The sequence below is a fragment of the Propithecus coquereli genome, unplaced genomic scaffold, assembly GCF_000956105.1.
Source record: "Propithecus coquereli isolate 6110/MARCELLA unplaced genomic scaffold, Pcoq_1.0 Scaffold10, whole genome shotgun sequence".
In the NCBI taxonomy this organism is placed as follows: Eukaryota; Metazoa; Chordata; class Mammalia; order Primates; family Indriidae; genus Propithecus; species Propithecus coquereli.
The window spans coordinates 20,248,589-20,272,740 of record NW_012133858.1 but is presented as its reverse complement, the minus strand read 5'-3'; the positions used below and the strand labels follow the sequence as shown (position 1 = coordinate 20,272,740).

Here is a 24,152-nt window from a genome sequence, read left to right as displayed (position 1 = left end):
CCTATCAATAATAACATTGAATGTAAATAGATAAACTCTCCAATCAAAAGACGCAGAGTGGTTGAGTGGATAAAAAAACAAGACCCAACTATATGTTGTTTATCAGAAACCCACTTCACCTATAAAAACACACATAGACTGAAAATAAAGGGATGGAAAAAGATAGTCTATGCAAATGGAAACCAAAAAAGAGCAGGAATAGCTTTACTTCCATCAGGTGAAATAGATTTCAAGACAAAAACTATAAAAAGGGAAGGTAATTATATAGTGATAAAGGGGTCAATTCAGCAAGAAGATATAACAATTCTAAATACACATGCACCCAAAAATGGAGCATCCACATATATAAAGCAAATATTATTAGAGCTTAACAGAGAGGTAGACCCCAATACAATAATAGTTAGAGACCTCAACACCCACTTCTAGCACTGGACAGACCATCCAGACAGAAAATGAACAAAGAAACATTGAACTTAATCTGCACTATACACCAAATGGATCTAATAGATATTTACACAACGTTTCAACCAAAAGTTGCAGAATACACATACTTCTCCTCAGCTCATGGATAATTCTCAAAGATAGACCATAAGAATAATCTTAGGTCACAAAACAAGTCATAAAATTTTTTTAAAAAATTGAACTCATATCAAGTATTTTCTCTGACCGCAATGGAATAAAATTAGAAATCAATAACAAGAGGAACTTTGGAAACTATTCGAACACATGGAAATTAAACAATATGCTCCTGAATGATCAATGGGTCAATGAAGAGATTAAGAAGGAAATTTAAAAGTGTCTAAAAACAAATGAAAATGAAAACACAATATATCAAAACCTATGGGATACAGGAAAAAAGAGGAAAGTTTATAGCAATAAAAGCCTACATCAAAAAAGTAGAAAATCTTCAAATAAACAACCTAATGATGCATCTTGAACCAGAAAAGCAAGAGCAAACCAAACACAAAATTAGTAGAAGAAAATAAATAATAAAGATCAAGGCAGAAATAAATAAAATTGAAATCAGAAAAAGAATATAAAGTATCAATGAATCATGAAGTTGGTTTTTTGAAAAGATAAATGAAATTGATACACTTTTAGCCAGCTAACTAAGAAAAAAAGTGAGAAGACCCAAATAAATAAAATCAGAGACATTACTACCGATACTACAGAAATTCAAAGGATCATTAGAGTCTACTATAAGCAACTATATGTCAATCAATTGGAAAACCTAGAAGAAATGGACAAATTTCTAGACACATACAACCTACCAAGATTGAATCAGGAAGAAATCAAAAACCCAAATAAACAAATAACAAGTAACAAGATAGAAGCAGTAATAAAAAGTCTCCCATCAAAGGAAAACACAGGACCTGATGGTTTCATTGTTGAATTCTGCTAAGCATTAAAGAAGAACTAATAATAACAATCCTGCTTAAACTATTCCAAAAAATCAAAGAGGAGGGAATACTCTCAAACTCAAATTCTGTGAGGCCTGTATCACCCTGATATCAAAAGCAGACAAAGACACAACAAAGAAAGAAAACTATAGGTCAATATCTTTGATGATCATAGATGTAAAAATTCTCAAAAAAATACTAGTAAACCAAATTCAACAACACATTAAAAAGATTATTCATCATGATCAAGTGGGATTTAACCCAGGGATGTAAGGATGGGTCAATGTATGCAAATCAATTAATGTGATACACCATATCAGCAGAACAAAGAGCAAAAACGTTATGATCATTTCACTTGATGATGAAAAGGTATTCAATAACATTCAACATTCCTCATGATAAAAACTCTCAAAAAACTGGGTATAGAAGGAATTTACCTCAACATGATAAAAGTCATATATGACAGACCCACAGCTAGTATCATACTGAATGGGGAAAAACTGAAAGCCTTTTTTCTAAGATCTGGAACAAGACAAGGAAGCCCACTTTCACCACTGTGAAACATAATGGTGAAACGTAGTACTTGAAATTCTAGCCAGAGCAATTAGACAAGAGAAAGAAATAAAGGGAATACAAATTGGAAAGGAAGAAGTCAAATTATCCTTGTTTGCAGACAATATGATCCTATATCCAGAGAAACCTAAAGACTCCTCACACGCAAAAAACTATTAGAACTGATAAACGAATTTGATAAAGTTGCAGGATACAAAATCAACATACAAAACTCAGTAGCAATTCTATACACCAGCAACAAACAATCAGAAAAGGAATCCAAGAAAGTAATCCCATTTACAATAGCTACAGATAATATAAAATACCTAGGAATAAACATATCCAAAGAAATGAAAGATCTCTGCAATGAAAACTATAAAATATTGATGAAAGAAATTGAAGAGGACACAAAAAAATGGTAAGATATTCCATGCTCATGGATTGGAAGAGTCAATATTGTTAAAATGTCCATACTACCCAAAGCAATCTACAGATTCCATGCAATTCCCATCAAAATACCAGTAACATTCTCCACAGAAATAGAAAATATAATCCTAAAATTTATAGGGAACCACTAAAGACCCAGAGTAGCCAAAGCCACCCTGAGAAACAAGAACGAAACTGGAGGAATCACATTACCTGACTTCAAATTATACTACAGAGCTATAGTAATCCAAACAGCATGGTGTTGGCATAAAAACAGACACATAGACCAATGGAATAGAACAGAGAACCCAGAAATAAATACGCATATCTACAGTGAACTTATTCTCAACAGAGTTGCCAAGAACATACAGTGGGGAAAGGACAATTTCTTCTATTAATACAAATGGTCCTGGGAAAACTGGATATGCATATACAGGAGGATGAAGCTAGACCCTTATATTTCATCATATACAAATATCAAATCAAAATGGATTAAAGACATAAATCTAAGACCCAAAACTATAAAATTATCAAAAGAAAACATTGGGAAATGCTTCAGGACATTTCCAGGACAGGAAATGTCCAGGACAGGACAGGTCTGGGCAAAGATTTCTTGAGTAATACCCCAAAAACACAGACAACCAAAGTAAAACTGTACAAATGGGATTATATCAAGCTAAAAAGCTTTTGCACAGCAAAGGAAATAATCAACCAAGTAAAGAAACAACCCACAGAATGAGAGAAAATATTTGCAAACTACCCATCTGACAAGGGATTAATAGCCAGACTATATAAGGAGCTCCAACACATCAACAGGAAGAAATTAAATAATCCGATTAAGAAATCAGCAAAAGATCTGAATAGACATTTCTCAAAAGAAGACATACAAATGGCCAATATGTCAATGAAAAAATGCTCAACGTCATTGGCAGAATGCAAACCAAACTACAATGAGATATCATCTTACCCTAGTTAAAATGGCTTTTATCAAAAGGACTGACAACAAATGCTGGTGAAGATGTGGAGAAAGGGGAACCCTCATGCACTGTTGGTGGGAATGGAAACTGGTGCAACCACTATGGAGAATAGAATGCTGGTTCCTCAAAAAACTAAAAATATTATAGAACATGACCCAGCAATCCCACTCCTACGTATATATCCAAAAGAAAGAAAATCGGCATATCGAAAATGTTTATTACATGCACTATGCACAATATCCAAGATTTGGAATCAACCTAAGTGTCCATCTATGGATGAATGGATAAAGAAATTGTGGTACATATGCACAATGAAATATCGTGTAGTCACACACACACACACAAAGAAATTCTGTCATTTGCAACAACAGGTATGGAATTGGAGAACATTATGATAAGTGAAATAAGCCAAGTACAGAAAGACAAATTTCACATGTTCTCACTCATATTTTAGAGGTAAATATTAAGAGCAATTGATCTCATGGAGCAGAATGATGGTTAGGAGGCTGGGAAGGGTAGCAGAGAGGAGAGGATAAAGTGGGGCTGATTAATGGGTGTAAAAATATAGTAAAATAGTTAGATAGAACGAACAATATTTGATAGCACAACAAAGTGACTACAGTCAACAATAAGTTAGGGTATACTTCAAAATAACTAAGAGTAGAATTGGAATGTTCCTAACACAAAGCAATGATAAACACCTGAGGTGATGGATACCCCAATTACCCTGATTTGATTAATATAGATTGTATTCTTGTATCAAAACATCGCATGTACCCTATGAATTTATACAATTATGTACTTATATAATTGAACATAAAAAAATTTTTTAAAAATAAAATGCATAAATTCCTCAGGAAGACTGAGGCTGGTGGGAATGTTTACCTTCTACGAGCCTCTTTGCTTTCCTTCTGTCCTGGAACTAGGGCAGCTGCTTCAGGAATTTGTGCTGGGAAATGGATTGAATGAGGTGAATTTGGCCAGTGGACTCAGGAAAAACAGCTATTGCAACACTTGGGGCCGTGGATTGAGAGTGGCTCACCCTGCCCCTTCTCAAAGGAGGGTGGAGGGAGGTGGGAGGGCTTGCTGGTGCTTCCAGCTCTCACTGAACACTCATTTCCTGCCCATAGCTCTGCAGGGAGAAGTAATTTGGGAGCACAAAGGGTTTTCATAAAGGCGGGGATTCAACACTTAGGTGGAGCTTGGTCAAACAGAGTCCAGCATGAAGGCACAGGAAAGGCAGAGTTGGAGCATCAGAAGACAGGAAAGTAATAAAAAGAGAGGTTGAAAGCATCAAAGAAGCTGCTGTTTGTAGTTCTGCCTAAGGCCTGCCAGCAGCTGACCTTGTGTGCCGAGGACAAATGCTGGAGGTTCCAATGCCTTCCCTTAGGCAATTAATCATAGCAGCAGTGGTCCTGGTGGAATTGCGCCCTGAACCAAAGCATAATTGCTCATGTGTGTATCCTCTGCCATTTCAGGGATAGAGCACTTATTTTGCCCTGAATGTTTTTCCTGTTTGGTGTGGGGGATTACATCTTTCCCATTTCATAAGGAAAGGAAACTACTGACTTCTCAAGTGCATCTCTGTCTTACAGAGAAAAATATGCACCAGAATACAGCCTTTGAGAGCAAGTTAACAATAACAACAACAATTATAACCACTGCTCTTTATTGAACATTGCTATGTAGTAAGCACTGTGCGAGACATTTTACATACACTATTTCTAATCCTCCCAAGGGTCCTATTAAGTAAATATAATTATTTCCATTTTATAGATCAAGAAACAGGCTCCAACTAGCCCGAGACCATGCAGCTAGTACCAGCTGCAAGGGACCTCTTGGTGCCTCCTTCCCAGCTCTTACTTGAAAGGTATTTTGGAGCAAGCAGGGAGGGGCAAGTCTCTCCCTGGAGAGTGTGATGACCAGCCTGGACAGGTCCCCAAGACATTTGCCAATTTCATTCACTGCAATCATAGCTGCAGGGTATTGAACAGCCACCACTTTCCATGTATGGGGTATGTTCTTTACAGAGGTGATTTCTAAGTCCTTCCCCTCATTTTTCAAATGATAAAATAAAGCTCAGACAGGTTAAGTTGTCGGTCCGGTGTCACAAGGAGAACAAGTGACAGAGTCAAATTTGCAGCCAAGACTCTCTGACCTCAATCTCCAACTGTTCTGTCCACTCTACTTTGTTGTCTACCCACTTCCAGCATGTGGTCTGGAAAACCCAGGACCTGGTTAGTCCCTGAATTTTGCCTGCTGTGGTTGGAAAGAACCCATTCTGACATTTGATTTTGGTTTTAGAATAATCCTGTTTCTCTGGCGCCCACTGGGAATTTCTACAGGTCTGTTTATCTGTACCACTTCCTCCTTTGGGTATTTGCAAAGGGCATGAGAAGCTGTGTTCCCCAGAGGCCAAGTCTCCCCTAAGAGGCACTGAAGCCCTCCTTGGGCTGCACAGAACAGGCTGAAGGGGGAAGAAGGCAAACATAAGATGTCGACACTTCCTCCTCTCCATCCCCGTGCCTCTTATTCTTATCAGGAACAATCTCAAAACTGAAGTGCGGAGATTGTACCACTGGGCCCCGGGGTGAGGAAAAGAGAAAGCCACGTTAGAGCCAGTTAATATGAAGGAGCTCAGGCCTCACCTTGGTGAACGTGAGATTCACAAATCCACCCCGAAAATTCAAGAGAAGGTTGGATTTTTGGGAGCCACAGTTCCCAGAGGCTTGAGTTGCATTGGGCTCAATGTTGAAGTATCTCTGAGATGGAAAAACCTAAAACAAACAAGATAAATCAGCTCAATGAGATGTAGAAGAAAACTCTAGCTAGGAAACTAGAAGCACAGACTAGTAAGCGAGCCCCAAACATCAGGCTAAGTGTGTGTTCATTTGAGAGCTACAAAGTCGCCGGATGACACCGCTCGTTTCCGCAGTTACGTTCGAAAGCTTTCTTAAAGAGGGAGTTCTCCCTCAGATTGGAGTTCCTTGGTAAATAATTCATGGCAGGTATATTCCTGATGAACTGCGTGGAATTTAAGTTAAACATGTTGAAAGGTACCATAGAGAAGGGTTTGTTCTGTAAGATTTCTCTGTTTCAAATGAAAACCTGAATGTGGAAGTTTTATTTGAAATCGTAATAACTGGGCAAAAAAAGAAAGTATTATTTTATGGGAATTCCTTTTGTAAATCAAATAATCACAACCTCTCTCCCTCGATCTTCTTTTTAATCTGGATTTTCTGTATCAGTGTCAACATTGGCTGGAACCAGAGGGACCATCGGACTTAAATTTCTCATTTCACAGGGAAGGATCTGAGGCTGTCAATCACCTGCAGTGGCAGGGCCAGGCAGGATCAACACTGAACATTCCCAACACTCTGCTCATGTTGGCTAAAAGTGAGGGGTGTGAATATTTAAATTTTTGTTGCGTGCCTTCCTCTCTCCAAACAGTTGCTATTTAGGTTCTATTTTTATATGTATTCTAAACCATATTCATCTTTTAATGGAGCACCTTGGAGAAAGATGAACTCACAGCTTTTTGTTTCATCTAAAGACACAGGATGTGGGGAATGCTTGTTCCTAGCAAGGCAAACTCCACTCAAACTTTTTGAACAGAGTGTTACAGTCCTATGGCCCCAACTTACCGACTCCTTGTCTTGAACAATTAGTTGTATCCCCATCTCTGCTTTTATACAGAGCCTGCTTCCATTTAGAACTTGATAAGTTCCCGTCTTGGCTGATGATGGCTGAGGGGCAAGGGTGGGCCCAGGAGCTGTGGAGGCAGGTGAGGTTGTTTGGGTGGTGTTGTGTGCAGCTGTAGTTGTTCCTGGGGCATAGCTGGATTGAATAAGCTTCTGACTGGTTGTGCTTTTGTGTGGTGCTGTTGACAAAGTCATTGGGAGGGTGGTCGGGTTACTGGGGTGGGTGGTTTGCCCAGTTGTGCAGCAGACAGTTGATGGGCTGGTTCCCGTTGTGTAGGCTGGCGGGGTGCTGGTGGGTGGCTGTGAATGAGGGGCTGAGCTGTTGCCGATGGTAGCTTCAGTAACTGGAGTAGCCGTGTGTGAGTTGGCTGTGGCCTGCGTTGTGATCAAGGTGTGCATAATTGGGCTGGTGGGTGGAGTGTTTCTTGTAGTTACTGGGGTAGTTGGAGTTTTTACTGTGGCAGCTATTTCAGAGGTGATGTGACCATCCGTTGATCTTGCTGCTAAAGTTTCATGAGGCACCTGGTTAGTTTGTTGCAAGAGAGAAGGTTTTGCTGTGGCTGCTGTAGTGGGTTGAAGATAGACTCTGCTTTCTGGAGATGATTTTGCTCTTGCTTGACTGCCATCCTGCAAAATTACTGCAAATTAGAAAACAAAAGTGTTAAAACACTAACCGATTGCTTATGAGGTCCCTCTCCCATTCCCATTTTAATGTTCACTAAAAAAACTATTTTTGGATTTGGGGGACATTTACAAGGATATAATAATGAAGCAAAGATCACCAAAGATTCTACTACTAGGCCACAGTTGCAATGTTTTGGCTGCACCCACGATTTTTACAGGGTTATGACCACACCACAGACATTCTTCTGCACTCAGCCCCTCTGTCTGTATGGGGTGTGGTGATAACACACACCGAAGTGATCGTAATCAGCTAGATAGCTAGGTGTCATTGTCTCTTCATTCTCCACCTTCAAATGTGAAACCAGACAGTTATAATATTCCTGGTTAAACGGAGCTGGGAAAGCATGAATAATGATAATAAAAATTTACACAATTTTATAATTTTCATAGAATCATATAATCCCAGGTTTAAAAAAGGTCTCGAAGGTCATGTAGTCCAAACTCTAATCTGATACGTGAATTGTACTTCCAGATCTTTGCCATGTGTTTATCCAGTCTATGCTTAATTGCCCCCAAGGATGAGAGACTCCTTTCCTCACTATTCAGGCCTTTCCATTTTTTATCTTGCCATTCATTATTTTTCTAAATTTAGCCAATTCCTATCATTTCCTTACTCCATCTTTTGAGTGGCCCAGTCTTTCTCAACCAAGAAAGAAAATTAAGCAGAAATTGCTCTGTTATTTCAGGTGGGCTGTCCTTCATGCTTTGGCTTTAATGTGAACTCTTCAGAGAGTCTTCCCTGTCCTCCTTATGTCTAACAGAACCCCACCCTCATGATTCTCCATTGCATTGTTATATTCGTTGCTTTCACCACATTAATTATAACTTGTAATTATATATTGCGATGGTATTCAAATGTTTAACCTAGTCGGTGTGTACCAGTAGGATATCAGCCCTGATTAAATGTTTACTTATTGGTTTATTTGTTGATTGTGCACCTCTCCTAGATTAAAAGCACCCCGAAGGTGGGAACTGTGTCTACTGTTTCCACCACCAGTGCCTATAAATAGACAGTGTTCAGTAAATCCGGGTTGAATGAATAAATAAATGAATGGGTAAATGGGATAATAGCATTGTAGATCTTCTAGGGGATCATATGGCTCAAATGAGTTGGTTTAAGTGAAAGCCTTCATGGACCATTAAGCTCACATACAGCGTCTTTTGCTGTCACAGGTTTCCTCTGGGGCAGTCCCTTAGGGGCAGAAGGCCTCTGGCTCTCTTTCAACCAGAACAGTTTTATCCTTGCCTCCTGCCAGGCACATCGCAACCCAGAAAAGTACACAAAACACAGATGATGTTCTCTGGGTGTCTATGCTATGACCAGGCAGGCTGGGAGATGGCTGTGTCCCTTCAATTCTGTGTTTTCATTGTATTTACCCATAGACACTCACTGGAGCTGGAGCTGTCCCATGCTGCTCTGGACTTACAAAACACTCGAAAAGGAAAAGGAGATCATTCTGTGTTGGTATTTACAAAGTCCTAAAGTTCATATCCAAACAAAATAATCCATAAATACCTTTTCTAACTCCTTCTTCCACTCGATGCATTTCTAAGCGGTTACTTTTTTCATATTAATGATAATACAAATTGCAAGTTACTGGACATTTCCTGCATGTCAGGCCCCAGGTCAAGGGTCATCTTTTACCAACTTCCTTCAAAAACCTTTTGGTGGGTACTATCTTTATCCATCTTTTAAATGAGGAAACTCAGGCTTAGAAAATTCAATCCACTTGATCGTAACTATACAACCAGTGGATATTGGAGCTGAGACTTGAGCCTCTCTACATCTAAATCAAAGCCTGCCCTTGGATTTGGGGGAGGCTGGAGGTGGAGTGTGGCACTGGGAAAAATGGTGAGAGAAGAGACAAAAGCAGAGGATGGAAGGATAGGAGCGGTCCTCTGGTGATCCCAATTCACCAAATCCTCATAATGGTGGTCCTTGGTGAGGCTTTTGAAGGTTTGTGTGCTGAAACAGTGATTATTTGCCAGAAAAAAAGTTCTAGCTTTAAGCCCAGAGTAAGATCTGTGAATTATTTCTGCACAACTGGTTTGCAAAATGAGAAAGACAAAAACATCAGTTCAAATTGCCTTGGATACCTTTTTAAAAGACATATTATTATACGACATTAAGTATTTGAGGTCATTATTTAAGATTCTTTATATTTATATAAAGAATATTTAAATATTTAAATATATAAAGAATATTTAAAATATTTATTTGCATAGATTAAATGCGTGACACTTGAGAGTTGTAGATTTTACGGGCTGTAGGTTTACTTCATAAACCTTTGTAAAATCCTTACACGTAGGACCTTTAAGTCCACGTAATTGGGCTCGGAGAAAGATTTGTCACTTCAAGATTGTTATGGAAGCTGACTGTTGTTGAAGATTTAGTTTAACAATTCATTTGGGCTAAATCTGAGTTGCTGGTTCTTTGGTCAAGAATAGTAAGAACCCCATTAGGTTCATATTAATACTATTACTACAGAGAAAGAGAATTCATTCTCAGATGTGGTTTCTGGTAATATTTTGTGGTGAAAAGCAAAGCTTTCTGCAGAGAACTCCAGGAGATTGAAAAACCACTTGCCTGTTTTTCTCTTAGGGAGGTGATTATATTCTTGCTAAAATCCTACTGTGTATGGCTGGTGTTTATAAGCTATAGAGAATCTTCTCAACTGAGTAGAATTTCTTAAACTGAGTAGCACACCCTTTAAAAAAGGGAGACTTCTTCAAGATGCATTTAGAGCTCTTCTCTCAGTAGTGATGAATGAACTCAAAGAAAAATGAACATTTGTGAAAGGGGCAGCCTTGCAAAAATAAACAGAAAATACCTAATCCTGCAATTTCCTAGTAACAGTTAAAAATCAATCCTATGAGTTCTGCTAACAGGCATCCCTCCAGAGTTCTGTTTTGTACAACTTCTGAAAAGAGCTGAACAGATGGAAATCTTTCTCTTTAAAACCATTTTTTGAGAATCTGCCCTCACAGAGTTCCTGAGTAAACAGCAGGAGAACGAGCTACAGCCTCAACCATATCTTGAGGGCAGAGTCACATCTCCTGCGATGATCCTGATAATCCCATCTCCAAGAAAAGGCCGGGAAACCAACTCTTGGACTTTGACATCCCGCTGCCGCTTTTGTTATCAACTGACAGCCATCAATATTTTTTTTCTCTTTGTCCCCTTAAAACCAGCGAGCCCCTTGGCCTCAGGGCTGGCACCCCCTTCTGTTTCTTTCGGATGCCACGCTGTCTCCCTGCTCTCTTTTCTCCCTCTCTTTCCCTTCTTGATCTCACTCTCATTCTCTCCCACCTTCTAAGTAGACAAAATAAACTTTTTAACTTTTATATATCCTAATATCTGCGTGAGAAATCTTTCTCTCCTCAAGCTGTGAGCACCTAGTGAACTTTCCACACTAACAGTTTGGTTGCTCACAAATGAACGGCATCCGAAACAGACCAAGGGGACGCGTGGTACCCGGTCAAGGTGTGCTTGGTATGTAGGGAGCCTTGCTGGGGTGGCTGGAGGTGATGGCAGTCATGCTATCTCTTTATTTATTTATTTTTGCTACCAGATTAAAATATTTATTATAAAATTATAGTAATATAAAAGTCCAGTGTGATACTGGTACAAGATGAATAAACCAATAAAAGAGAATATAGAGTCCAGAAATAGATTCACACATACATGGTAAGGGAAAAGATGGCCTTTCAATAAATGATTCTGGAGGAATTGGATATTCTTTTTTTTTCTAGAGATAAGGTCTCGCTTTCCTGGGCTCAAGTGCCTCAGCCTCCTGAGTAGCTACAGGTGTGCACAACCATGCTTGGATAATTTTTAAATTTTTAGTTTGTAGAGATGAGGTCTCACTATATGTTGCACAGGTTGGTCTCGAACTCCTGGGCTCAAGTGATCCTGCTACCTCAACCTCCCCCCAAAGTGCTGGGATTACACTCATGAGCCATCATGCCCAGCCTGGGTATTCTTCTTTTTTAAAATTTTTTTAAATTGAAAAATAATAATTGCACATATTTGTGGGAGCCATCGGGTCTTGATATGGTGTAGGTGTGTCTTTGGGTGGTGGACAAAAGGCTGGGCTGGCAGGTGCTTGGACTGAAAGTGCCAAGTTCGCAGGTGTCACAGAGTAAACCAGTCTGAGAAACATAGTTCTCACATTCCTCTTCTCCTTCCCTTCCCCCGTCCTTCCTCTGCCCCTCTCCCTGTAGGAGTGTGGGCAGGCGATTAAATGGAAAATTGACAGGGGTAGGTATGCTGAACATTGCAGTATGCCCCCAGAAAGTCTGTATGTTTGTGTAGTACTCAATAAATCTGGGAAATAATACTCTGTTTTACAAAATCTATGCATGTAACTACACGTATATGACTGATTTCTGTCAGAATTGGGTGATAATTTTTTGTTTTTGAGACAGGGTCTTGCTCTGTAGCCCAGTCTGGCATGCAGTGGGACAATCACAGCTCACTGCAGCCTCGAACTCCCAGGCTCAAGCGATCCTCCTGCCTTGGCCTCCCAAAGTGCTGGGATTTCAGGCTTGGGCCACTGTGCCTGACTGGGTTCAGTTTTTAAACAGAACCTTTGGCCCTGTAGAGGTTTAGTAAAAGGTCACTGGTCTGTCTGAGACCCACAAAAAGGGTAGTGAGCAAAAGCAAGGGCAGGAGGGCATAGCTCAGACTCTGCCTCACCCCTCCCTCTATTCAAAGAACATAGCACTGGGGTTCACATACTTATTTGCCACCCCCCCAGCATCTCCTTTCCAGAATTCAGGGAACTCAGCAAACAAGCACCCCAGGGCCTGGATCCATTGCTCAGACTCTTCTAAATGGAAATATGCAGGAAGAGGCATGAGAAGGTTTTGGTTCCCCTAAAATAGGCAGGAGGAACTGGGAGAATGAGTCATTTGCCCAGTGCCTGGAAAGTCACCGACCAGCAAGGGATCTTCTCTAGGTATTTCCCTGACAGTGGGTCCCTTCCTGGACAGCCTTTGCTTGGTTTCCCTTCAGCACGGAAACAGGTGTGTAGAGGCCTCCTCTGGGGCAGGCTCCATGCCAGGCACTGGGGGGAGGCTCTCAAAGAGCTATGAGGCAGACACTTAAGCAGACCACACTCCTCAGTGTGACAAGTGTTATTATCGAATACCAAGGTGCTATGGGGAGTGTGGGGTGGGGTGGGGAATCTGGCACAAGGAGAAAGTCTTCAGGCAGATAAGAGAGTAGATGGCGTTTCAGACAGAAGGAAGAGTTTGTGCAAGGGCACGGGGGCTTCGGATCTTCATATGTTTGGAGAACAGCAAAGAAGTCAGCATGATAGGAACATAAGGAGGGTGTGGGGGAGGCAGATGTGGGAAGGCCAGCAGGGAGCAGGCCTGGCAGGCCTTGGAGACTACACTTCATTTGCAGAGCTCTGAAGAGCACAGGCAGGAGCAACTAGAGCCTTCTGGCCACATCCAGGCTCAAGGAACCAGAGTTTAGCCCCCAGCATCTTGCCAGTACCTCCAGGCACAGCAGAGAGTCAATTTGTATGTGATGGCTGGAGCCTCAGCAATCATCTAGAACCATGAGGGACCTTGCAGAAGTCACATATAGGACGTTGGATCCCCAGCGACATGCCTGCACACTAGAACTGGTCTGAATTCCTCTGGACTTGTTTTCACATGAGAGAGTAACAAACATCTATCTTGTTGAATCCACTGTTATTTTGCACTTATCTCTTGTGTGCAGCTGAACCTAAACTTTACTGACACAAACTTAAATCCTCTCATTTTCTGGGGGAGGAATTTGAGACCAGGAAAGCAAAGTGACTGGATAAAGATTACCCAGCTCATTTACCTAGAAGCTGTGTCTTTCCTAGCAAAATGTGTGATGGCTTTTGCTCATTCCCAATTCAGTAGATATTTCTTCAGCCTATGCACACAGGACCTTGTAGTGCAGCAGTGCAGAGCATGAACCCAAAAGCCTGACTTCTTGGATGCCAGTCTCAGGGTTGCCACTCACTAACTGGGTGACCACGAGCAATTCCTGGCCCTGCCTCTGCCCCAGCACACTCACCTGTAGAATGGGGATAAAGCCAGCACCTACTTTTCAGGGTTATGAGACTAAATGAGTTGATATAGGCAAGTAGAAGTATGTATAGAGCACATAGCTTAGCTGCCAAGGGCTCAAACTCTGGTTCAAAGTTCAACTCTGTCACTTACTAGCTATGGGGCCATGGGCAAGTTATTTCACCCCCTTGTGCCTCCATTTCCTCACAAGTAAAACGGAGACGATATCAGTACCTACACGGCTGCTGTGTGGTGGATGAAGGCACTCAGAACGTGCCTGGCACACAGAAAGTGCCAGCAGGTGGTGGCCGTCATTATTACCCTGTGCTGACGAGCCCCCTGTGCTGAGTGAAGAAGGGGCTCACAGACAGGAGGCTGTGAAGGCAAGTGGGAAGAGGGACCAGAGAGAAAAATACGAGCATGGGATTGACATAACCGAGCAAAAGCGCTATAGCAACTGCTTCACAGACGCCGTCTCATTTGTCGACCCGACACCCCTGGGGAGGATATTATTTCCCCCATTTTTCAGTAAGGAAACTGAGCGCCTGAAAGGTGAGTGATGTGGACAAGGCCTCCCAGCTGGGAAGGGCAGCGCAAGGGTCTGAATCCAGTCGTGTGTGACCCTTCAAAGGCCATGCAACACTGACCTGCCCCGGGGAGTGGTTCACCTCTGGGGAAAACCTCTCATGCTTCATTCACTCCATTCACCTCTAAGAATGTGAAGCTCAGACGGGACAGGATAACGTGGGCATTTCCTCTCACTTGCCTTTGCGTGTGTCAGCGCTCATTGTGCTCTGAACCCATCCGTCTCCGTCAGCCACAGTGCTCACGGGCACCACTGTGGGTTACTGCCAGGCTGAGATTCTTTTGCTTTTTTATTTGCTTGCCCTGAGAAATGCAATGATGACTTCCTCTTCTATCCCCCAAAGAACTTGAAACTATAATTCTGAAAGCATGGCACAAGGAAAAACGGCCTGGATTATGGCAGCTTGGCACGACCCTTCACGCAGCTTTGATAACATTCATAACATTCCTGTTACAACCAAGGGCCAGTGTGTCCCCCATTTGAGCATGTTAGCAGGGCAGCGTGGACGGAGATGGTTCTCTAAGACGTTCAGTTCAGTTGTTCTAGAAGGAATTTTGAGCCAACCAGCAAACTCGATAACAGGAACAGAACAACAGCATCCAGGAGGACTCAATGTCTGAGAGAGAAGATGCCCTGGTGAAAGCAAGGGGCTGGGACACAAAATAATCCAGAAGGCATCTTGAATATGAAATGCAATGGGATTTTTTTTTTTTTAAATCTTTGACACCTGGCTTACACCTTTCTAAAATGGCACAATCTGTCAGACCACATCTGACGTATCCTCACAGTTCACTGTTTATATAATAGAACACAGCACACCCACCTGAGAAAACCAGGAAAGTGAGACATAACTGCTTTTCCTAGACAACAAAGCACGGATCCCATTCCTAAGCCCTGCCTCAGTTCTCCATCTCTTAAATCTAAGTGCTTTCTACAAACTGCCTGATAAGGTGCCCAGAACCCACTTGGACACCAGGGACAGTGTCACTGTCTTCCCGGGCTGACGCTTACTCTGCCTAACTCACAGAAAGCACGTCCAAACTGTGAAAGCTCTTGGAAAAAGGGAAGGTGTGTCCCACGGGTGAAAGAGAGCAGGGAGGACACGCTGCCGAGGAAGTGCCCATAGTAGCTGAAGCCATATCTGGAGGCTGTCCTGTCTCGCCTCGGTAGGGGCACCAGAATGCGTTTAGGTTTAAGAGGGTGCTCTGTGTCTCACTCACCGGCCAGGGACATGAAGAGCGCCACCACTGCGGAGAGCTGTCGGGACATGGCCAGTCCGAGGTCGCCGGGTCGCCCAGGAAGACGCAGCTCTCTGCTTCTCGGTCACTTGTGGCAGAGAAAGGGAAGTCACTTGGGTTATGAGAAGTAGCTGAAAAGCCCGCCCAAGTGGTCCCTGAGTGGGGAGGGAAACCACAAGTGGCCTTGGCGCCGGTGAGGGGCGGGCACGCGGGCGCGCCGGCCGCGGGGAAGGGCGTCTAGGACCATTTTCCACAAGAGGCGGGCGGGGTCGGCGGCAGCGCCAGCTTCCTCCTCTCCTAACTTAGATCTCTTTTCTCTAACTGCTTCGGTACATTTCTAGAAACCTAGAGACCCTTTTCAGCCACCATAAGACCAGTCCCCTAGTCACGAGGTGAGCAGGAGTCTTCAAACGAGTCGGGAGCACGCTGCCTCTGGCTTATTCATAAAGGGTCTGAGGAGCCCCCTGGCTCGATGCCCGACGCCCACGGCCGCCTCACCTGGGGACCTCGGAGTGTGGGAAGCAGGATGTGCATGAGCGCGGCAGTCCGGGAGACGTGGGTTTGAACCTGGCCCTGCCAAGTTGGCAGCTGTGTGACCTTGAGTAACCTCTCTGAGCCTCAGTTTCTTCTGCTGTCAATTAGTGATAGTAATGCCTCCTCCCAGGTGGTTTTTACAGAACAAAAGTTCCTGGAAAACAGAAAATACTCAATATCTTTGACAAGCAAGCTTTTTTTTTTTTTTTTTTTAAAACGTTTTATCTCCTTCCTCTGTTAATTAGACAAAACAGTGATGGTCTATTTCACTGGGCTGCGAGTCGGAGTGAGGAGTATACACTTAGGCAGTATGTTAGGATACCTGCCTGATTAATGGGTTTAGGCCTTTCAGCCTAGTCTCAAATTGTTTTCTGAAAACTAACTTTGGTTATATCTATGTTATCCTACCATGTTGCTCCAAACACTAACCTAATCAAGTAAATTTAGCAAAGCTTGTAGTGTTTCAAAATGAAATTTCTGTGGGAAAAGGTGAGGGTTAATTTGTGCCAAAGAACTTAATTTCAGCAACCACCTGCTTTCTGGTCTTTGAGTCAGTTTATTCACAGACAATAATTAATTGGACGTAATGCGCCAGGCACTCTTCTTATTCCATTTAATCCCCACAGCCACTGTATGTGGGCACTGTTGTTATTGCTGTCCCATTTTGCAGATGGGGAAACCGAGCACAGAGAGGTCAAGTGACTTGCCCAGAGTCACTTAGGTAATAAATGAAGAAGTTGGGCCATGAATCCTGTCTGGCTTGAGAGCCTAAGACTTTAAGCACTATGCCGTACTACTGCTGAAGAGGCATTCTAGACTAGAATATAATATATATTTTTAAGTTGCTTACTGCCTAGTTGAGGAGCAATATTTATTAATGTACAGTAATAGCCAGGGATCAATTGTTTGCTCTTAGAGCCACACTAGATGAAGAATGGAATAGTCAGAGATGACTTCATGGTGTTTGGACGTTGGACAGGCTTTCAAGGCCACAGAGTATCTGAATAGTTGGAGAATAGCAATACTACTACTACTAGTACTAGTAGTTCCCATATAAGGAAACCCTACTATGCACCTGACAAAGTGTAATGCATATGGTAACTCTGCAGGCAGGTTTTTATTTTATTTTTATTTATTTTTAAACAACTGATAATTTATTAAAATAGTTGACCTAAGCATCTGCAATGGTAACTTCAGCCTTGACCCCTGGGTCAATACTGATGGAAGTAATCTGTTTTACAATCTCAGAAGGACTGTACAAATCAGTGAGGTGCTTGTGGATTCTCACCTGGAACCCATTCCATCTCGTAGAAACCACCACAAGGTATTTTTCTTGCAGTGATTCTCAGTCTTGGTAGGCATCTGAACTGGTCTTTTCACTTTGAGATTCTTTTCCTTTGCACTTCTGATCAAGTCAGCACCCCCCTTCTCTGGGGATTTTATGCTGTGGCTGATTAGGGTAATTCTAATTTGGTGAATCACCTCCTCTTGTTCCATGGGTGTCCTTCTGGTTTCCTGACCTACTTGTTCCTCAGCAAGAGCAAATAGCCACAAGTCAGGAGCAGGAGTGGCGGACTGCAGCTCCGTAGCACCTGCGACCTCGACTTCCTCAAAAAGCTAAGGCAGATTTTTTTTTTTTTTTTTGAGACAGAGTCTCACTGAGTTGCTCAGACTGGAGTGCAGTGGCATCATCATAGCTCACAGCAACCTCAAACGCCTGGGCTCAAGTCATCCTCCCGCCTGAGCATCCTGAGTAGCTGGGACTACAGTTATGTGCCACCATGCCTGGCAAATGAGGTAGATTTTTAAAAAAAATCCCCACTTTGCTGATGTGGAAATCAAACCACCCAACATCACGCAACAGGCTAAAATCTGCATTGTGGTCTGTGTGGCCCTGAAGCCTTTATGCTTTTCGTTGGCCCACAAGGAGCAAACCTCAAGAGCAGTGACATGCTTGACTGGAGGTTACTGGGAAGCAGTGGGAATATGGTTGAAAGGTCCAGGTAGTGTCAAGTTGGAGAGGCTGAAAAAGACAGACAGACGAGTCCAGTCTCGACTTAGGAGCACACAGGGGTTCTGAAGGCCTTGAACGAGGAAGTTGCATATGGAAGCGGGTAGTTAGCCTGACATTGGTAAGGGCCCGGTGGCTTTGGGAGGAGAAGGCCCATCCACCGATTTAGCCAGCATTTACTGGGGGATGTCTGGAACCAGTCTCCTGAGCAGGGGCTTAGAGGATCAGAGTCTTGAGCCTGTTTCTGTGGACTCCTGCCTTTGACTAAAGGATAGATGCCACAGCCAGGAGTTTCAGAAGCAGCTGGAGTCAGGTTACTGAACTTACACACTGCCCATTGGCCAGCAAAACATTTGCTAGGTTCCTGGGGCCTATGAAGGCATCTTTCAGATCCTGAAAACTCTGCTCCTTTTTATGAGAGACTAATATCAACATTTTAGTATTGGTAAGCCATAGAATCCTTAGCTGATCTACATGTCTCTAAGAAGTTCAGGGATAGGAATCACAGTATGTGGTGGCTGACAGCCTCTTTTATGAGGAGCTAAATTAATTGAACTCAATAACAACTCAGCATGGATCTTTATTTTTAGAAGTTATTTCATAGACAGCACATTAAAGTGTAGCCTGTGAATTATTTTGAGATGATTTTTTGGGGGACAGTGACATATACAGGGGGAGTTCCCTGCCAGTACCTAATAGTAGCAAAGGTGATTTACTGACAAAGATGTAAGCCCAGTATCTATGTTCTCTGCTTTTCTTCCCCATTTTTATAGTTTCTGTTAAAAGGTAAACTGAGGCACAATCAAATTTTTAAAGAATTTATTTGACCAAACAGGCAGCTTCAAACTGGAAGTAGTTCAGGGGCTCTGCCAAGGGGACTACAAGGGAAAGGTTTTTATGGGAGAACATGGAAATAAAGCAAAGAAAATATTTGATTGGTTACAATTATACAGTTGCCTTATTTGGTCTATTCTGTTGAAAAGTTCTGAGTTTTATAACCCTAAGTTAGTTGGCAGCTTCTGATTAGTCTTAAATTTCATTCTTTTCTAATACAGGTATTTACCAGGAATACCCCAAGTTAAGTTCCATGTATGTTTGCAAACCAAGCAAGGTTAAGGTCACTTATAAGGCCTAACCGGCTTTGTCTGCTCCAGGATTCTTCAGGCCTGGTCTCCATTTTAATTTAACGCAAAGAAAATCATAAAATAATTGTTGTTAAACATGACAGATGGATATACAACAAAAACACTACAGAATGGAGTAAAGTCAAGAGTAAAATTTCTGCTCCCTCCCTTTTGCTCCCTGCACCCCCTGCCCCCAGCCTTTTGTCCCACTCAGCAGTTAACCATTGCTAATTTTTTTATGTATCTTTCCAGAAATTCTATCTATTCATAGACATATGTAGGATTTATATTTCTCTTGGTTAAATATGATTGTTTTGCAATGTATTTTTATGTAATATATTTTCTTTATCAATGGATTCTTCTGTATTAACATATGTATCTCTAGTGTCTAATATTTTATTTTTAAATTTACTTATCATAAAATTCACTCTTTGTGGTGTACAGTTCTGTGAGTTTAGACAAATACAGAGTCTGTATCTACCAACACAATCACGATACAAAATAGTTTCATCACTCCCAAAATTCCATGTGCCTACATCCCTAGGAAACAACACCTTGCCTATGCGTTTCCAGCCTGCTCATGCTCCTCCCTTCTTAACTGCCTACCCAGTGTATTTCGGATTTGTTTAACCAGCCCCAACAATCACATAGCCAATTCCTTGTAACAAATTTTCCCTGTAATAAATATATACATCTGTATTCTACTGGTTCTGCTTGTCTGGTTGAACCTTGACTGATAGAATATTCTATTTTATAGATATGCCAAAATTTATCGATTTACCTGATGATGGACATTTGGGTTGTTTCAGTTTTTTGCTATTATGTATAAAACTATGATGAACATTCAAGGACAAAACTTTGTATGGGCACAGGCTTTTATTTGCATTGGGTAAATACATACGAGTGGCTGGATCATACGTTTGATGTACACTTAATTTTTGAAGAGGCTGCCAAACTATTTTCCAAAGTGGTTGTACAATTTTACTTCCAATTAGCAGGGTATGAGAATTCCAATTGTTCCACATCCTCACCAATACTTTATATTATCAGTTTTTTAAATTCTAGACATTCTTATCAGTGTATACTGGTCTCTCATTGTGATTTTAATTTAAATTTTCCTGTCAACCAATGATGTTGAGCACTTTTACGTATGAATTTTGCCATCTGTATATCTTCTTTAGTGAAGTATCCAGTGAAATGTTTTGCCCATTAAAAATTGAGATATAATTCACATAAAAGAAAATTTACCCATGTTAATGGGTCTATTCAGTGTTTTCTTTTTAAACTGTATTCACAAAGTTGTGAAATGGCATATCCACAACTATCTCATTCCAGAACATTTTATTACCTCCAGAAAGAAATCCTGTACCCACTAGCAGTCACTTCCTATTGCCCCACCTCCCCCAGCCCTTGGCAATCACTAATCTACTTTCTTTCTCTACGGATTTGCCTATTCTGGACGTTTTATAAAAATAGAATAATACAATATGTGGCCTGTTATTTCTGGCTTCTCTCAATTAGTATGATGTTTCAAGGTTCATCCATGTTGTAACATGTATCGGTATTTCATTCTTTTTATGGCAAATAACATTTCATCGTATGGATACACTGTATTTTGTTTATCCACTTGTCTTAGTTCACTCTGGCTGCCATAGCAAAATACTATAGACTGGTTGACTTAAACAACAGAATTTTTCTCACAGTTCTGGAGGCTGGAAGTCTGAGATCAGGGTGCCAACATGGTTGGGCTCTAATAAGGGCTCTCTTCCTTGCTTGCAGATATCTGTCTTCTTGCTGTGTCCTCACATAGTGGAGAGAGAAAGAGAGCAGCTCTCTTGTGTCTCTTTTTATAAGGGCACTAATCCCATTATGAGGGCCCCACTCTCATTAAATCATCTAAACCTAATTATCTCCCCAAGGCCCCAACTCCAAATGCCATCACATTGTGAGTTAGGGCTTCAACATACGAATTTTGAGGGGACACGATTCAGTCCGTAGCACCATTCATTGGGTAATGGATGTCTTAGTCTGTTTTCTGCTGCTATAACAGAATACCAGACTGGGTCATTTATAAAGAAAAAATGTTTATTTGGTCCATGGTTCTGGAGGCTGGGAAGTCCAAGATGGTGCATCTGGTGAAGGTCATACCATGGTGAAAGGCAGCACATTGTGAATAAGAGTGTAAGAGTCAGAGAGAAAAATGGGGTTGAACCTCTCCTTTTTTATCAGGAACTCATTCCCAAGATAACTAACCCACTCCCACCATAATTGCACTAATCCTTTATCATGGTCTAATCACCTCTTTAAAAGTGCTGAAAGAAGAAGATTTTCAACCAACCAAGAATTCTGTATCCACAAAACTATTTTCCAAAACTGAAGAAGAAATTAAGACATTTCCAAGTAAACAAAAACGAAGAATTTATTACCAGCAAATCTGCCCTACAAGAAACACTAAAAAGAATCCTTTGGACAGAAATGAAAGGCCATTAGATAGTAACACAAATCTATAGAGAAATTAAACTTTAAAACTCCTAAATAACTTATATGTCAAAGAAGAAATCATGATTGAAATTAGAAAATAATTTGAGATGAATGAAAATAAAACACAATATATCAAAACTTATAGGATGCAGCTGAACCAGTGCTTAGAGGAAAATTTCTAGGTGTAAATGCCTATATTTAAAAAAAATCTCAAGTGAATAACTTAAACTCCCACTGCAGGAAACAAGACAAAGAAGAGCAAATTAAACCCAAAGGAAGTAGAAGAAAAAAAATAATAAATATTAGAATGGAATTAAATAAAACTGAAAATATAAAAGTAATAGAAAAAAAAATCAATAAACCCAAAAGTTGGCTTTCCCCCACTCCTTCCTATGACCCAAAAGTTGGTTCTTTCAAAAGATGAATAAGACAGATAAACCTTTAGCTAGATTAACATGGGGGTTGGGGGAGGAAGAGATAAAAGTTCAAATTATTATCTGGGTGCAGTGATGTGTGCCTGTAGTCATAACTACTCAGGAGGCTGAGGTAGGAGGATCTCTTGAGCCCAGAAGTCTGAGTCCAGCCTGGACAACATAGTGAGACTCAGTTTCTAAAAAAATAAAAAAGAAAGAAAGAAAAAAAACCCCTCAAATTACTAAAACTTATAATGATTGAGGAGATTCTCTTGTTATAATATTTGGTCTTAGTCCAAGATTCTTGACACAAGAGCTTCTAAAACGCTTGGAATTTCCTGAATGATAGAGGTGATAGGAGTGCTTTCGTTATTCATAACAAGTTCCTTTTAAACGTACCTGAATTTATCGTAATGAGGTGACTCTTTGTTGTTGGGGGAAGAGGAACATCCTAGATAGCTTCAGGATGGGGGCTGTTTGCCTGAGGAACAAACCATGTGATTAAAGGGTTGTAAATCTCAACCCAACCCCCTGATCTCTAGGAAGGGAGAAGTGCTGGAGGGTGAGTTCAATCACCAAGGGCCAATAATTTTTATCAATCATGCCTAGGTAATGGAACCTCCATAGAAAGTTCCTGAGACCTGGATGGAGGAAAGCGCTTCTCCCTCATCTTCCTTGTATTTATTGTCCTGACTAGTGCAGTGACATTTGAGCAAAGCCCTGGAGAAGGTGAGGGAGTGAGCCAGGGGGTTATCTTGGGGGAAGGCCATTCCAGGCAAAGGACCAAATGAGGCAGGATCTGTCAAGCGCCAGGGCCAGCCCTTAAGGTTAGTGCCTTAAGCCACTAAACTGAATCCTGTGTCCCAGCAGCCCTTGTCAACTCATCCTCCTGTCGTGCATGGCTCCTTCATGCCCCTGTGCCTGAGCACACACTATTTCCCCAGCCAGGGTGCCCTTCCCCACCGGGAGAAAACACTCACTCCATAAGGCCCCTCTCTGATGTCACCCCTTCCCTGACTACATCAGGAAGAGTCACTGACAATGCTCTGTGCCCCCAGAGTATTTGTCATGTTGTGTTGTGATTATGTTCTCATGTCTGTCTCCTCCACTGGACTAAGAGTTTCTCACTCATACCTGGTCTTTCCTGGTGCCAGAACCTTCTTTAGGATAGAGGAGTACTCAGGAAATAGGTGGTGAAGGAGTGAATACATGCACACATAAACGTTCTTACGGTCAAGTTAGAATAACGTAGGCTGAAAAATAATGCAGGTGGAAGAATCTAAGATTACAGATTATAGATTTGAGAAGAGCTTTATTTTATTGTGCAAATAAATAGTCTACAAATTTGAAACACACTCTATCAAGAAAGAAATTTTGTTGCTGGGAAAGGGAATGGGAGAGGGCGGCCCCACAAATAGCTTAAAGTTTTGAAAACTTTCAAAGAACACTGCTGGACAATTGTTTGGAGGAGTCCCTCCCTAATAGTCTCTGCCCTTTTTCGGCCACCTATTCAAAGCACTTCTTTATGAACAAAGTGATACATTATTTTTGTTCTCTTGAATTCTAAAGTGATTTTCTTGAGTCTCATGAGACTCCTCTCAGATGTTTGCTGGCTCACTCCATTCCAGAAACGAATCAGGAACCGAAGACTCAGCCAGATCCCATGCCCAGTAAAAACTTAAAATTAAATCACTCTTAACAATGCCAAAACCAACTCTAAAACTAAGTAACTCCAATGCCAAGTGTGTTGGGTATTGAACCATGATTTCTCAGCTTCCACCCCACTCTTCCATTCTCTGCTTTGCTGGGCAGGCCACGCCATGCTCCGTCCTGTGTGCCTGGGCTCCGGTCAGCATTTCCCTAGTCTTCACCCTGAGAGTGACGGTTGGTTCCAGTAGCAGCAGTGGGTTCCAGTAGCAGCAGTGGGTTCCAGTAGCAGCAGTGGGTTCCAGTTTGCCATTTCCCCATAAC

At 41.6% G+C, this 24,152-nt stretch overlaps 1 protein-coding gene and 1 pseudogene across 1 annotated transcript in view; both read right to left on the bottom strand.

The window, feature by feature from the left end:
* LAMP3 (lysosomal-associated membrane protein 3) overlaps positions 1-15,649 on the bottom strand; it is a 32,690-nt gene extending 17,041 nt beyond the window's left edge. The window contains exons 1-3 of the mRNA XM_012640798.1: positions 15,601-15,649; positions 7,000-7,694; positions 6,004-6,132 (exon numbers count right to left, since the gene is read on the bottom strand). Of these exons, the coding sequence (XP_012496252.1) occupies positions 6,004-6,132; positions 7,000-7,694; positions 15,601-15,649 (873 nt within the window). The remainder of the gene's footprint in view (positions 1-6,003; positions 6,133-6,999; positions 7,695-15,600) is intronic.
* Positions 15,650-17,323: 1,674 nt separating this feature from the next.
* Positions 17,324-18,598, bottom strand: LOC105806856 (annotated as a pseudogene).
* Between the last annotated feature and the right edge of the window lie 5,554 nt (positions 18,599-24,152).